The sequence below is a fragment of the Ambystoma mexicanum genome, chromosome 1q, assembly GCF_040938575.1.
Source record: "Ambystoma mexicanum isolate Mex_15411 chromosome 1q, UKY_AmexF1_1, whole genome shotgun sequence".
Taxonomy (NCBI): Eukaryota; Metazoa; Chordata; class Amphibia; order Caudata; family Ambystomatidae; genus Ambystoma; species Ambystoma mexicanum.
The window spans coordinates 173,587,470-173,601,504 of NC_090922.1; the positions used below are offsets into that span (position 1 = coordinate 173,587,470).

A 14,035-nucleotide genomic window follows, 5' to 3' on the forward strand; every position below is an offset into this window, starting at 1 on the left:
AACTGGGTGAGCCTGCATGCTTGCAAGGGGTTAATTGCAAAGGCCTTTTTTGAAGACATAAAACATTGTGCTTTAGCAAGAAGCTCCATGCAGTTCGTGGGAGCCAGGCATTGCTTTGCCCGTCTTCGCTCTGCGAGTCAGGTGCACTGATAAGACAAGAATGCAAAAAAACACAGTGCCCGAAGCCTGGGAGCCAAGACTGGCTGTTTCCAGTCTTGTAACTTTCCAAGCAAAAAACATGTTTACTGCCAGGAGGGAAGAGCCTAGAAGCTTCTCGAAGAGCTGACACGTCATGATGATTGACGTGCAGCTCCTAATAAGAGAACTATACTTGGACCAGGGAGGGGGGACTCATCCTGGACTGTTGGAAAGACGTGCGTATCAAGGACAGTGCCTGGACGACCAGCTGTGCGCTATCAGGGCCGAGGCTCCTAACATCACATCCCTGCTCTGGTGTAGGACTGTGGGGGCTTGGCCAGTCCTCCCCTCCTCTGCTGAGGAGTGCCGGGCACCAGATAGCGGCGAGGGTCCTGGATGTGATCAGATCGTATCTTCATCTACATTTCATTAGGAGCGTAAGACCAAATAATTGCATATTCATCTGTGATTGATAATTGGCATTATATAGCTTGCACTCTCTATTTCCACATTATTATAAATTGCTGCTTAGTTTTCATTAGTCATTGTAGATAATAAATGCAAGCATCATATTCTGTGTGATTGGCTTTTTTCCAGACTGAGTTCATCGTGCTTCTTAAACCTTATTTGTGTGGGAAGGTAATTAGGAGTGATTTACTTTGCACAAAGGGCTGGATCCCAGGGAGGTGCGGGTACTGTTTATCACTACAGGAGCCCAACAGGAAGAGAGTACAGGAAGGATTCCCGGAGTCAGATGAGAGAGAGGGAAAAAAGGAAATGAAGCACACCGGAGTACCGCTCGGAGCAGCGGGAAGAAAAAGTAGCATTCAGAGGAAAGAAAACAGGAACACAGGTAAACAGGAAAAACCCTCTGGCAGATCCGGAGAGGTGAACGGCAGAGGATCGGAGCGAGGAATCCCAGAAACAGGAAGTGTCCAAAGTGGGTTGCAACGCAGCGTCTACCAGGAGGCGGGGAGTTTAAATACTTCCAGCGGCGCTGCGTCACGTAACTGGGGCTGGTAGCAAGAACACAGAGAAAGGACTAAAACACTCTACCTCTGTCTAAAGCTCCAAAAGGAAAAAACCACCAATGACGGCTATGGCCGTGACGGCGGATGACAGTACTGGTTTCGCGTGTAAATCACACGCGGACGTTGGAACTCTTCAAGCGCGGCTGTCCTGACTGCGTGTACTGGATTCGCGTGTAAAATCACACGCGGATATTAGAACTCTTCAAGCGCGGCTGTTCTGACTGCGTGTACTGCCTTCACGTGTAAATCGCACGCAGACGTTGGAACTCTTCAAGCGCGGCTGTCCTGGCTGCGTGTACTGGATTTGCCTGTAAAATCACACGCGGACGTTAGAACTCTTCAAGCGCGGCTGTCCTGGCTGCGTGTACTGGATTCACATGTAAAATCACACACGGACGTTGGAACTCTTCAAGCGCGGCTGTCCTGGCTGCGTGTACTGGATTTGCGTGTAAATCGCACGCGGACGCTAGAACTCTTCAAGCGCGGCTGTCCTAGCTGCGTGAACTTTGTTTGCGTGTAAATCGCTCGCGGACGCTGGAACTCTTTAAGCGCGGCTGTCCTGGCTGCGTGTAGTTCATTACGTGTATCCAGCACCTGGTTGATTAAAGCCTATGAGGAAGTAACAGGTGAATTCATTTCGTTATAAGTTCTGTTCCTGGTGGGATAGGAAGATGTTTCTTCGACTACAACTTTATTTTGAAGGTGTCTGTGCACAGAACTACGAACGCTATCCTGTGGTGCACCAACCCGGTAACTAGCGAGAGCCTCGTGCCGTTCGGGATAAGTCTCCCTTACTAACCTTCCCTCCTTTGTCGTTGTTTTTTATTTTCTTTCTGGATACTTCATGGACTTTGGTGAATACTACAGTTCTAAGCCTATAGGTTAGTGTTGGAATCTGCATTATTACCATTCTATCAGAAAGGCCAGTTGAGATAGATTCTCATTATGCTTTCTTTTCCCTAGGCTGCCTTCCTGTAACTCTCCCACGCCCTTTCCAGTGATCCCCCTCTCTGCCTGTTCCACCAGTTAGAGAGTTGTATCACTTGGAAGGTCTAAATTGACATCCCTTCTATCAAGTCATGTGAATTAAAGGATCCGGAAGACCCTTATCAATTGTATCCTTTTGGTTACCGTATCCTTTTCATAAGTAACTTTGGGGATTTATGACACTAGCCCACATCCTGGAGGCACACACACAAGGCATGCAGAATCCCTCGAAAGTTTGGCGTTTCGCAGGCGAATGCATGACCAAATAAGGACTAACCAGGGTCTGCTCAGCCTGGGGAACGCAAAGGGACAAGATGGCCAAAGGACAGAAAAAATGACCTCTGGAATGGCCATTTTGAGGCGGTTAACACGATACGGACCGAAAGAAAGGGTTAGAAATATGAGAAAAATAACAGCTGCCACCAGCTCTGTCCAAGGCACATCTGTACTTATACCAAAAAATCCTTTGAGGGTGTCTAGGGCCTTTGGAAACAAAAGGAACACCCCAGCGCTCTATACTGTAAGGTACTTTGTGCACTGGTAAAAATGTTGCAAAAAACTTGCAACAGAGTGAAAGACTAAGGGAAACAAAGTCTCCCAGTACTCACTGTCTTTAAGGGCATGTCAGTTTCCCCATAACAAAGTGAGCGAAAACCCAGCATAGTGCAGCAGAAGGCTGTGCTCCATTGGCAAAAGTCAGGCTAGGATGGTCAGACAACAGCAAAAAGTTGGGAGGGACACAACTGGAGGGAAAATTACACATAAATGGAAATCTTTCCTAACTGTGGTAGAACTACCAACGTGCCACGAGCAGACCACAAACTATTACTGTCACCCTCAACATGTACAGTATGCTCAGTGTATGTTTTAGTAACTGCTGGAGTCTAACTGTCTGATTCTTTGTTCCAGCCAATGACTCCCAAATGGAGCCAGCATTACTGTTAGTGACTTTTGAGTTTATTGTGATGTCACTTGTTGGTTTTGTTTTGCTATGGAAAAGGAGGAGTGCGGTGAGCCTCACCTTTGGGATAATGGTCCCTCCCATGGTGCGTGGTAATGTGACATGATGCATACATGCCAACCCTCCCGATTTACGCGGGAGACTCCCGATTTTTTTGTGAAAAATACTGCTATTTTTCACCTTCTCCCGCCTAAAATAATTATTTCCCCAATGCATTCCTATGGGGAAATTGTTGTCTCCCGATTTCTCTGTAGAAATCTCCCTCCCAGGCACGTGAGAATGTTGGCATGTATGCATGATGTGACCATGTGACTCACAATAATAGGGACAAGCCATTTATGGTTCGTCAGTCGATACCAACTGACTCCTGCCTGCTCTGTCGTTCTTCATGCAGCGCAATGCTGGCGCTGTCTAGCAGGCAGAGGGCCTACCCTGCAGGGTACTCTACCAGGGCAGTGCCCCTGCTGGGCAACGCTCTCCCTGATATCTTCCTGTTTTAGCAGAGCCCCTGCCGTGCAACTCTACATGTATATGCTGGTGCCCCTGCTGGGCAACTCCAGCTGCATATGCTGTGACGGCCTGGGTGTGTGACCAGGGGCTGACAGGGTGCTCTCTATCATTGTGTGCTGACTGCGTGCACCCAGCAACCATGAGCCTGGATCCCTGTGTCCTGGGGGGTCCAGGACGCCAAACGAATCATTAATAAAATATATATATTTTTTTAAATGCTGCTTAATTGTCCTCTGAGCACCAAAGACGACATTGGCTAATAGGAAGTGGCAGTTATACCACGAGCGTGCTGTGATTGGTTATGGGCAGTCACATGTTTTTGGACTAAATTACCCTATTTCCCTAGTTTCTTGGGAAATTTAGTTCAGTTTTTTGTTGTTAGGAGTTTTACATTAATTCTTTGAAGATACTGTTCTATGGCACTAAAGTGAGAGAAACGTTATATGGGCCTCTATCTTGACATAGAACCACAGAGTTCTAAATGTGCAGTCAACTGACTCCAGTAGCCGAGTCTTTCCTTTATCCTTTTGGTGAATCTCTGCCACCCTACAGGACGTTACTGGGGCGCTTAAGTTCTTTAAGCCCTTCAAGGTCTGCCAAAATCATGTAATTCACCCAAAGAACACAGGCGGCAGACGCATACATGAAAATAAAAAGGTAAAAAGTATATGCATTAAATAGAGTTCTAATAAAGAACTGGAGGGCTAACATTCCATACTTTAAGAAAGCCAAAAGTGAGACAGTCGTTTTCATTCATTTAGCAGCCATGAACGCCATGCCGATGGAAAAGCTGCCATAGGAAAGAATCAATCGAAAGTGAAGTGCTTTTTCCACCAACATGGCTTCCAAGTCTGACAGTTGCTGGTTGGCCTTCTAGTTCGTTATTCCAACTATGTGACGTACTGAAAGCGTGTGCGTCGTCGTACCGGATGTGATCACAAGCTGGCCAAGTACTGTCGATGGGTTCGATTGGTCACCGGTTCCCAATCCCTACGTGTTCATTGGCTGCAGCATGACGTTCCAGGGAAAGGGGCGAGGCCAGCGCGTCTAATAAAAAGGGCCGGACTTGCATTTCTCCTCCCTTTTCCTCGTTGCAGCCTTTTGGGTATGTTGTGGGATTTCTCGCTAATCTTATTACGTACGTCCGCCGCATGGTCTGCAGGCTAGATGTTGGTTGTGTTTGGCACGTTATTGAACGCTGCTCCATAATCAATACCGCTCTTGTTACTTTCTCCTCATCCGCCCAACACGTACCGTAGCAATTTCCTGCAGGCTTTCCTTTACATCTTCTCCCAAGTAACAGCCAACAGCATATTTGCAACTGTTATGTGGTCGAGCTACTTGGAAGAAACCTTTCGTGGCCGCTTGAGGTGTGCGCTTACTCGATCATCGAACAGTGGTTGCTAGTTTTTTTTTTTTTTTACATACCTAAACAGTTTAAGATGCTTTACGTCTTTGCCCTTCATATACCGAATTTAGGGCATTACTAACACTTAATCAATTTGCGCACTGTGGAGACCGCTGTTGTCTAGTGAGATCAATGTAATTGATCCCTATTGTATCTGAGTCTGTCGCGTGATATTCACGCAGGTCGGCCCCCTTTATTTGCATTCTGTGATCTGTACACTAAAACATGACGGGCCGATGTGGCTTCCGAGTGTGCTAGGTATGGGATGCAGGGGTGGATGAATGCCAGGGGTGCACTTGGACCAACGTTTCTTAGGAAGGGGGTTAACTTCAGACATTGGGAGGGGGGCATGCGACCTCTTAAACATTCTAGTGCAACGTCAAACGTTTTAACTTAAACCACAAACTCAAGAACTGCTGTGCGAATTAGCGGCCCCCTAACACCCGCCCCATTGACATGCTTAGTAATTGACGTCATTTTGAATGGAGACGTAGGCATCCTTTACTGTCCTGTCGCAACTCTGTATGTCAGCCAGGTCATGTTAACCCAACACTTAGTGCAGGTGGGTTGTAAAGCCCGAGGTTTATTATGATTGTTGCGCTAAAGATCGATCTACCTTTTTTTTTAAATCTGAGCCGCAATACGAGGTTCTTCTGCACTGTTCGTAATCTACTGTCCTTTCTCTGGGCAGCGAGGTTCCATTCCAGTGCTATATTAACTCCAAATATAACTGACAGAACAGTTTTTGTTTGTCTCCTTAATTTGGAACATGTGGTTGATGCTATAATTTTGGTTTAATTGCACTTTGCGTGAAAAACGCTATTTGTAAAACGTGCGCAGTGAATTTTGTCCCGGTTTGGCTAAATAAATCGTGTTGTCTGACACGGATGTGAGTTTATACAGTGAGGACATGTGGGTTAGCTTCACTTCGGAATTACAGTCGAGTTGATCTATGTGCTGTGCTAGTTTGAGAAGGCTTTAGTGGGCGGGATGAAGTGGCTTGAGGTCGTGCTTCCCAGTTTTTAATTTCCCACAATGGCATGCCTGTCATGTATTCCGTTATTTTCATTGGCTCTATGAATAACGCACTCGCTTCGAAGAGGCAGGTGCCTGACATGTAAGCAATACTTAATCTTTGTGTAGTTTTGTGGATGCTGAAACCTGCAAGGCAAAAAACTTTGGGGTCATCTTCGTCTCTACACTCTTTCTCTCCTCACATATCTTGACTTCTCTAAGAAGTCACACTACCAGCTGCACCTCCTCAGAGGTATTCTTCCTTTTCTCTCCTCCCCTGCCCTCCTCTTCCCCCCCCCCCCCCCAGAGGCTCAGTGTCTCCCGATCCCTGGTTCTCTCGAAGCTGGACTACTGTAACAGCCTCTCTATCTAAATCTGCCTGCCTCTACTCTCCGCCCTCCAACTTATCCAGAACAGGACTTTGAGCCTTGGCCTCAAGCCCAGGGACCATATCTCTCCAGGTCTGAAATCTCTACACTGGCTCCCAGTGGCTGCGATGATTAAGTTCAAAACCCTCTGCATTGGCCACAAGGCCTTCTGGGGCCAAATACCTTCAACTCTCCCTAAATATCTTCCTTCTCAAGCTCTTCCCTCCGTTTCCAACTCCCTTAGGGTCAGCCGCTTCTCCAAGCAACAATGTTGGGGGTAGATCTCTCTCCTCGGCAGGGGCCTCCCTCTGGAACAGTTTTCCTGCCTCCCTGAAACTTGAGAACCATCTCCGGTTCTGGAAGCACCTCAAAACCTTCCTCTTTGCTTCTGCTTTCTCTCCCCAGTAAATTCTTGACTGAATCTGCAACTGGGCCAATGTTGGTCCTGGCAACCCCTGCACTGCGGGACTGTATCCCTACAGCCCGCCTTCCCTGCACTTAACTTGCACTTGCCACTAGCTGGCCCTATTTATTTGTTCTACTTCCCTGTACAGCACTTTTCCCTTCCCTGTCCCCTTGCACTTTTCCCTTCCCGCCACCCATGCACTTGCGCGATCTGAATGACACTTGGCCTAATAGAAATCGTTGTCGGTGGTCTTCCCTTTGTTGCCCCCCTTCCTGCCTCATCGCGCCTTGAACACTTGTGTATAGGTGCGTTACAAATGCCATATCGTATCATCTAAGCGGCTTGTATTTTTTGACTCATTTTGTAGTTATTTACTTGCAACATGTCCTGACTTGTGTATCTTTTTTTCAATAACAAGCTCGTAGGCCAAAATGCCCGTCGCCAGAAGCTGGGTGTGTCGAAAGACATACGTCACTCCACGACGTCCCTTTGAGAAGTCTCGCTTGGACCAGGAGTTAAAACTAATTGGTGAGTTGGGGGATTACCGGGAATGTTCAAAATTTACGATAAAGGTCTTGGTTTATGTTCTTAACACTTTATTTTTTAATTAGGTGAATATGGTCTACGAAATAAACGTGAGGTGTGGAGGGTGAAGTTCACTCTTGCCAAAATCCGCAAGGCTGCCCGAGAGCTGTTGACGCTGGATGAGAAGGATGCTAAGCGTCTCTTTGAAGGTAAGGTTCTTGGATTCCCAGTACCACCCCATATGGCAGATTTCAAACTCGGAAGGGACTATGTAAACTGACGTTCTCAAACGTGTAAATGGCATTACCTGCCGTTAGCCTTGCCTAGTATGTCCCAGTATTGCACACTAAAAACGCTAGAAATGGCATTTCAATCTTATTCAATCTTATTCTAAGTGGTGTAGTAGTATTAAAACTGCCCGACCGGTAAATGTATCAGTTACTTACCCCTGCCTCCCCCTCTTTCCAGGTGTCGGAATGCTGTATGTGTAATACTAAAAGCAGTCGCTGTACGACTGGCTTAGTTTTGCTGGTCTCCGTGCTGTCAGGTGTTCTAGGACTGATTGGCTCACCCTTTTCTTACTCAGGTAACGCACTCCTGCGAAGGCTGGTGCGTATTGGTGTGCTCGATGAAGGGAAGATGAAGCTGGATTACATTCTGGGTCTGAAAATTGAAGATTTTTTGGAACGTCGCCTGCAGACTCAAGTTTTCAAGCTTGGCCTGGCCAAATCCATTCATCATGCACGTGTACTTATCCGCCAGCGTCATATCCGGTATGTGTAGAAGCGTGCTTATTTTAATATGGCTGAATGTGAACGGCAGAATTTAGCGCACAGGCTTTAAGCTTAAGCATTTGCTCTCAACCCAACCATATATTCTGTTGGAGTTTGTATTGTTTCATATGTATTTGTTGGATCAAATTGATGGTAAACAACCTATCACACGAACTGGATGGGTGGAACATTCACGCTGAAATTAATCTGAGACTAGATCAGTAATCCTTCCTGCCAATGATCATTTTAATTTTGTTGCTGTAATAAGGCGTTATGCACAGTGGTACACTCAAGGGCAGATGTTTACCCTTCCGCAATCAGTTACATTTGAGCTGTGTCCATCCTACTTTCGGTTTCATGTTTGGCTTGTATCTAAAAGGTTTACTTTTGGCGTTTTATGTAGCACAAAGTGAGATCAAGAAACCAGCTGTGGCGAAGCAGTGATGCGCTGTACCTCTCGTGGCCCATTGGTGCTGGACTCGGCACATGCATTCTATGGATCTGCTAGGGGATGTAGCAATCGAAATTCTGCAAGGTCACTTCGGCTTGGGCCGTACACCTTGTGAAAGGGTTCTTCGTTTTCCCCAGATCATGCCAGGCTGGGCATGTGCAGAAGGTAGCAGCGAAGGTAACATCTGCTCGGCAGCACCCTATCAATGGGCAGTAAACGATGTAGCAGCGATTATCTAGGTGTGCAATTTGCACTACACCGTTCTTTAGGAGAATAAACTTGCGCTTGTTAACAAATGCACCGGGCTGTAAAGGGGTATGGGCCACGTGTCATTGTGAATTACAAATCTTTTGCTTGTAAGCAATGGTGCACTGTAGAGTTCCCATCAATCTCCACCTCCTGTACCGACTATCTTTTCTGTAGCTTAATGTTCTGTCCTGAACTTTTCCACCCCCTCCCATAACCTTTTATTCTCCAACAACCTTTACCACCATTCATTGGTATCCCCTACACACCATCTTCACTAATGGTACTTATCCTGTACCATCCACTTAGGTGATCTATTTTTCCTGAGCCCTCAAATTCTTAAATCTTTTAGGAGGGCTGGTTAAAATTATTTATACGCCAATCCTTGAATATTCAATATTTGGGGAAGTTGGATGGTCTGGAGGGTGCATTTTTAGGGCAATGCCGTTACCTGGTGGTTATTTTCAGTGACTTCACTCGATACCCTTCCATACTAGGCCCTCCTTGAACTGATGCTAAGAAACTGCAAAGTACTAATACTCGAGCTCGCTCCTTTCCAATGACTCATCTTGACTCGACCCCCCTCTCCCCACACTTTCACCTTCTTTCAGCTGATTATTTGTTCCTTGGTTCTCAGTTGCTGGAACTGTTGTCAGAGCCTTCCCTTTATGCCTTTGCCCCCTTGACCACGTTTTCAACTTTGGCACTCGGACATCACCCCAGCTCATTTCGCACATACATTCTAGAATCCTGCAAATCGCACATCTCTGGGTGCGCACCCCTCAGCGCATTTAAGGCATTACCAATGGCAGTGGGCTTAACCATATAAATAACTTGTCCTCGCTTGGTTTGCTTGCTCTCCATTCACAACCAGTCTACATTTGTATCTTTAAATCCAGTTTTCTTATTCCCACAATCTCCTTTTATGCGCCACTTTGTGCCCACGTCTGTCCCTCTTGCTGTACAAACTTTTGCCCCACATTTGCCATCGTTTTTGCACTACACTTGAATTCTCCAGATGACATCAAACGCCTATATCCTCTAATCTGCGACTCTCGTAACATGAGGTGCCCACCCATTATTCCCTCTGCCGAAGTATAGAGCCCTATCAGTAAGAATATTTTACTATTATGTTTTTTAGGGAACATGAAATTCCCTTTTATAACAATATGGATGTAATTTAATTACCTCTTCTCTTTGGGTAAGCCATACTCTGATTGGGTACAAATGCATTTTCTCTAAATCCTCAGATATAGCAGTAATATCTGCTTCCTGTCACACTACTTCACTGGGACCACTGATCTGAACATAACCCTGTGGAGGCTCATGTTCTTGGGGTAGTTTACCTGCCCACATGGCAAATGCACCACATCTGTGAGGCTGCTTCTTTGGACTTTTAAAAATCACTCCCCTATCGTCTCTACATATCTCTGATCAATGGGATTTAACTTGATAAGCGATAAGCACTTTTATTCTTTAAGCCATGACTTTGTTGCAAGATTGGAATATGCAGAAATGTAATATTCTACATCTGTCTTGAACATACTTCGTTGAAAAGATTTTTTATGCAGTTGGGTTATTTATGTGCTCTAGACAAATGGATCTGACCGTTCAATAAACTATCTATTCAGAACATAGATCATTTTGAAATGTCGGCACCCAGAACGTAATTTTCAGTTGCAAACTATATTGTAGTGTTCAAATGACTAATAAAAACATTAGCTATTTTTTACTACTGTTGTGCATAGGAAAAGGCTATGTAGTCCTCGTCCCCCACTTAGCCAACGTTGTATCCTCCATATTTGAGGGATTGCCAAACTGCTCGATTTTGAATTTCTCTTGCATTCTCTGCAGCTGTAGTGGGTTTAAAGTTCTCTCACAATAACCGAGCATCTTGCTCGACTTCCTGCTTTACATGGATGTCTATTCCCTACTAGACTTAATTGAAAAATCATTGTGCTGGGACCCCAGCCCCATATCTGAACAGATTTGATTAGCCAGCAAATTATAAACCTTGTCCAATTATGCTAAAGTGGACGCAACGGCAGGCTCATCTCAGGTCTATCATGAAAGGTGGTGGATCGTTAGTTACAACATGGTGAAAATACAATCAAAGGGGCTGTCCAAGGTTGTATCGATCAACAACCCTCCCTAAAGGAATAGTCTGTTTCAAAGAAGGAAAAGGGTTTCACTCTGGATATTGAAAAGAGGGTGGTAGTCTGTATAGTGTAGAGAAACCCCTCAACGCTCAAGGGGGGGGGCAGGGGGAGGCTCAGCACACCTCTTGCAAGGAGAATGCTTTATTTCCACACAAAGTGCGCCTGCAAAGTACTCTGCTACCACAAAACATTGTGGTGCAATCAGTAGGAGTGCAGTCCCTGCCTGTCCCTCTTCCACGTGGTTTCCTACTAGTGTCAGGCATACAGCTACAATTAAATCAATTGATCATTATGCTCTCTAGCCTAATGTGCACATATTACTGTAGACAAGGGCTATAGGTCGTATCTAACAGACTAAAACTCTATTCCAGACACGTCTGTGCCAGTACGATCATGTGACCTATGGTGTAGGGAAATGGTACCTGCTGTACTTTTCCGACTTGGGGGGGTATTAGTTATTGGTAGCCTGGGGCTGACTGGTACCTTGGCATGCTGGGGGTTTGGGATGTGGGCTTCTGGGTGCTATAGTCGCTGAAAAGGTCAGACTTGCATGGGAAGGTTCTCAACCCCCTTGTGGCCTTGCAGGGCGCATTCCTTCTGGGGTGCAAATGCTGACAACAATGGGGGTCTATGACTGCTCTGACCTTTCTCGCCAGTGCCCAAGCTACAACCTATTCCCACGTGCGTTTAGTTCCATGTGTGGCTCGGGCCTGTGGCCCTGGCTGCAGCACAAAGCTATGCTTCAATTTCAATATGGTTGCTAATTTCTAAAATGGCATTTGTGTACTGCTGCCGCCCTGCACCATGGGGTAGGCACTATGTATTTGCCCATTTTTTGCATCTGTGCTGCTACTGCCTGGCACCATGGAGGCCCGAGGGATGCGATCACCAATTACTTCTCTTTAGCACTTGGTTTATGATGTATTACCTTTTGCACGTTCCACAGTGTAATTCACCTCTTGCACTTCCTTTTCTGTAACCTGAAGCACTGCAACCATACGCCTAGATACATCTGGGTTGTATGCTATGTCAAATATGGCGTTCATTCCTCATGTACTGTAGAGCTGAAGCATGCACCATCCCTTCCCTGCATTATGGCCCCTGTTAACACCCTCTATGCCCCTACTGACTATTCTAGGCCTCTGTGGCGAGACTCTGGCTACTGCCAACCATCTTTTCTTATCTGAAGGATCCTGGTCCCTCCCTACCAGGGAGGCTTACTGTAAATGTGCAGTCCCAGACATGACCGTTCACTGTCAAGGACACGGGGCAGGGTGTGAGCTGGCTTCAGATTAACAAATGTTGTAGTTGCCTGTCTCCATGGTTAGCCCCATGCAGCCAGACCCCATGTGCGCCTGTTTGAAGTACTGTTAATGGCTTCCACCAGCTGCAGGGCCGAACTGAAATGCATGGTGGATCTGTCTAGCTTTTGCTGTCAGTCTGGCCATGGCAGGGTGAAGCTTGTTCCCCCTCACCCCCCCATGCCCACCTTGGATAGACTTCTCGTGTCCATTAAATTTCAACTATGACCCGGTGGACTTTGCCTGTTGGCTGTCCATCCAGAGTACACTAGTCTATACATTTGTCATGGTGTGAGTCTAGGAACGTGTGGATTATCCTCACATTTTTAGTAACATTTTAGTGACCATTTTTAGCAGTATTTCGAGGCATTTGGGGTACATGCTCAAGCTAGAGGTTTTACAAATGTTGGGTTTCTTTTTCGATCCTTGGTTTGCCTAGCCTGCTTAACACACCTGGAATTTGAAATACTTGTACTTGGCATCCTTGTAATTGCTGCATTGTAAACCCGTACAAGGAGTGGTTGTACCTTTGCTCTAAGGCCTTATGTTGGGAGAGAATGCTTGTATGGATGTTTGCTCATGTTTATTGTGGGCAGTAGTGCTTGCTTGGCATTTGCAAGTTGGTGTAACTGAACTTGCAAATTGTAATCTAACATCTGTGTGCTTCTCCTTGCAGTGTTCGTAAGCAGGTGGTGAACATCCCATCATTCATTGTGCGTCTTGACTCACAGAAGCATATTGACTTCTCCCTGCGTTCACCATATGGAGGTGGACGTCCAGGCCGTGTCAAGCGAAAGAATGCCAAGAAGGGACAAGGCGGTGGCGGCGGCGGAGATGAAGAGGAGGAAGACTAAACCCACAGCATCCTCTGGGAGGACTTGCAGGAGTTTTCAAGAGTGTACACAAATAAAACTACTTTTGGAGTACTTGCTTTTGTGTTTTGTATTGCATGTGCTGCTGCCACAGTAAAGTGTGCTACATGTCTGCTACGACTATTGCTGGTCCAGTCATTTGCGTGGTCTGGATCTTTGCGTAGATTTGTTTTTAAATGGGTGTCCATGTCAACTTTTGGGTTCTTTCCTTTGTGTAGTCAAAGGTTAGTTTTGATGGACTGTGCTTGATTGGTGGGTTTTGGTTGCGTTTGAGTATTGTGCCCATTAATTCCTAGTGGGTTTGTGCCTTGTTTCTTGTGCTGTTTTCCAGTGGATCAGAATACTTCTGTTAGGGAATTGTTGGGGGGGGGGCAGAATCCCTATTTTCTCAACTGCCGCAACTAGCCAGGTTGAGGCGTGGCACCTGTCGTATCTGATACTGCACACCTACGGCCATTCTTAATCTAATGAGGAGCTGAAAAGATGAAGGGTGGAGTGGCTTTAATTGGTGCATCACTGGCCTAGAAAGGCGAACCGATGCGTAGGTGTGACTACTGATTGGGGTGAAGCAGTGTTTTGCTAATACATTTTTTATTTACATTTTTTTGGGTGGGTCTTATGGACCTGCCAATGAAGATGCAATCTCGAGTTTCTAGTCTCTGCCTCCTTGATAGCTAGGAATCTGCATTTCTTTACTTGGGGAGTCTTTTCTTTATCCTGTTGTCTGTGAGTGCCACTTTATGTACTTGGTTTATTGTTCAATGTGGAATTACATGCACATTAGTGTTAAGGCTTGGGTTACTGAGGTTTGTTGGGTTGTTTCTTATTGAATATTTGGTGATGGGTCCTTCTGAGGATGTTTGGTTTGTGCCAGGTTGCATGACG

At 46.0% G+C, this 14,035-nt stretch overlaps 1 protein-coding gene and 1 non-coding gene across 3 annotated transcripts; both read left to right on the forward strand.

Annotated features, from left to right (window-relative positions):
• Positions 1 to 4,709: 4,709 nt before the first annotated feature.
• RPS9 (ribosomal protein S9) lies at positions 4,710 to 13,204 on the forward strand. 2 transcript variants are annotated; one of them, XR_011283515.1, is made up of 6 exons: positions 4,710 to 4,732; positions 7,242 to 7,351; positions 7,435 to 7,557; positions 7,935 to 8,121; positions 8,525 to 8,749; positions 12,955 to 13,204. XR_011283515.1 is itself a non-coding variant. In XM_069636604.1 (5 exons), the coding sequence occupies exons 2-5, from the start codon at positions 7,255 to 7,257 to the stop codon at positions 13,130 to 13,132; spliced, it is 585 nt and encodes a 194-aa protein (XP_069492705.1). In that variant the 5' UTR covers positions 4,711 to 4,732; positions 7,242 to 7,254; the 3' UTR covers positions 13,133 to 13,204. The 2 variants fall into 2 exon arrangements, 1 of the variants encoding a protein (XP_069492705.1); XM_069636604.1 differs by lacking the exon at positions 8,525 to 8,749 and having other exon boundaries at positions 4,711 to 4,732.
• Positions 5,689 to 5,808, forward strand: LOC138565462 (small nucleolar RNA SNORA54). The gene has a single exon (XR_011301330.1). It is a non-coding gene; the product is annotated as a small nucleolar RNA SNORA54 (small nucleolar RNA).
• Positions 13,205 to 14,035: the final 831 nt, after the last annotated feature.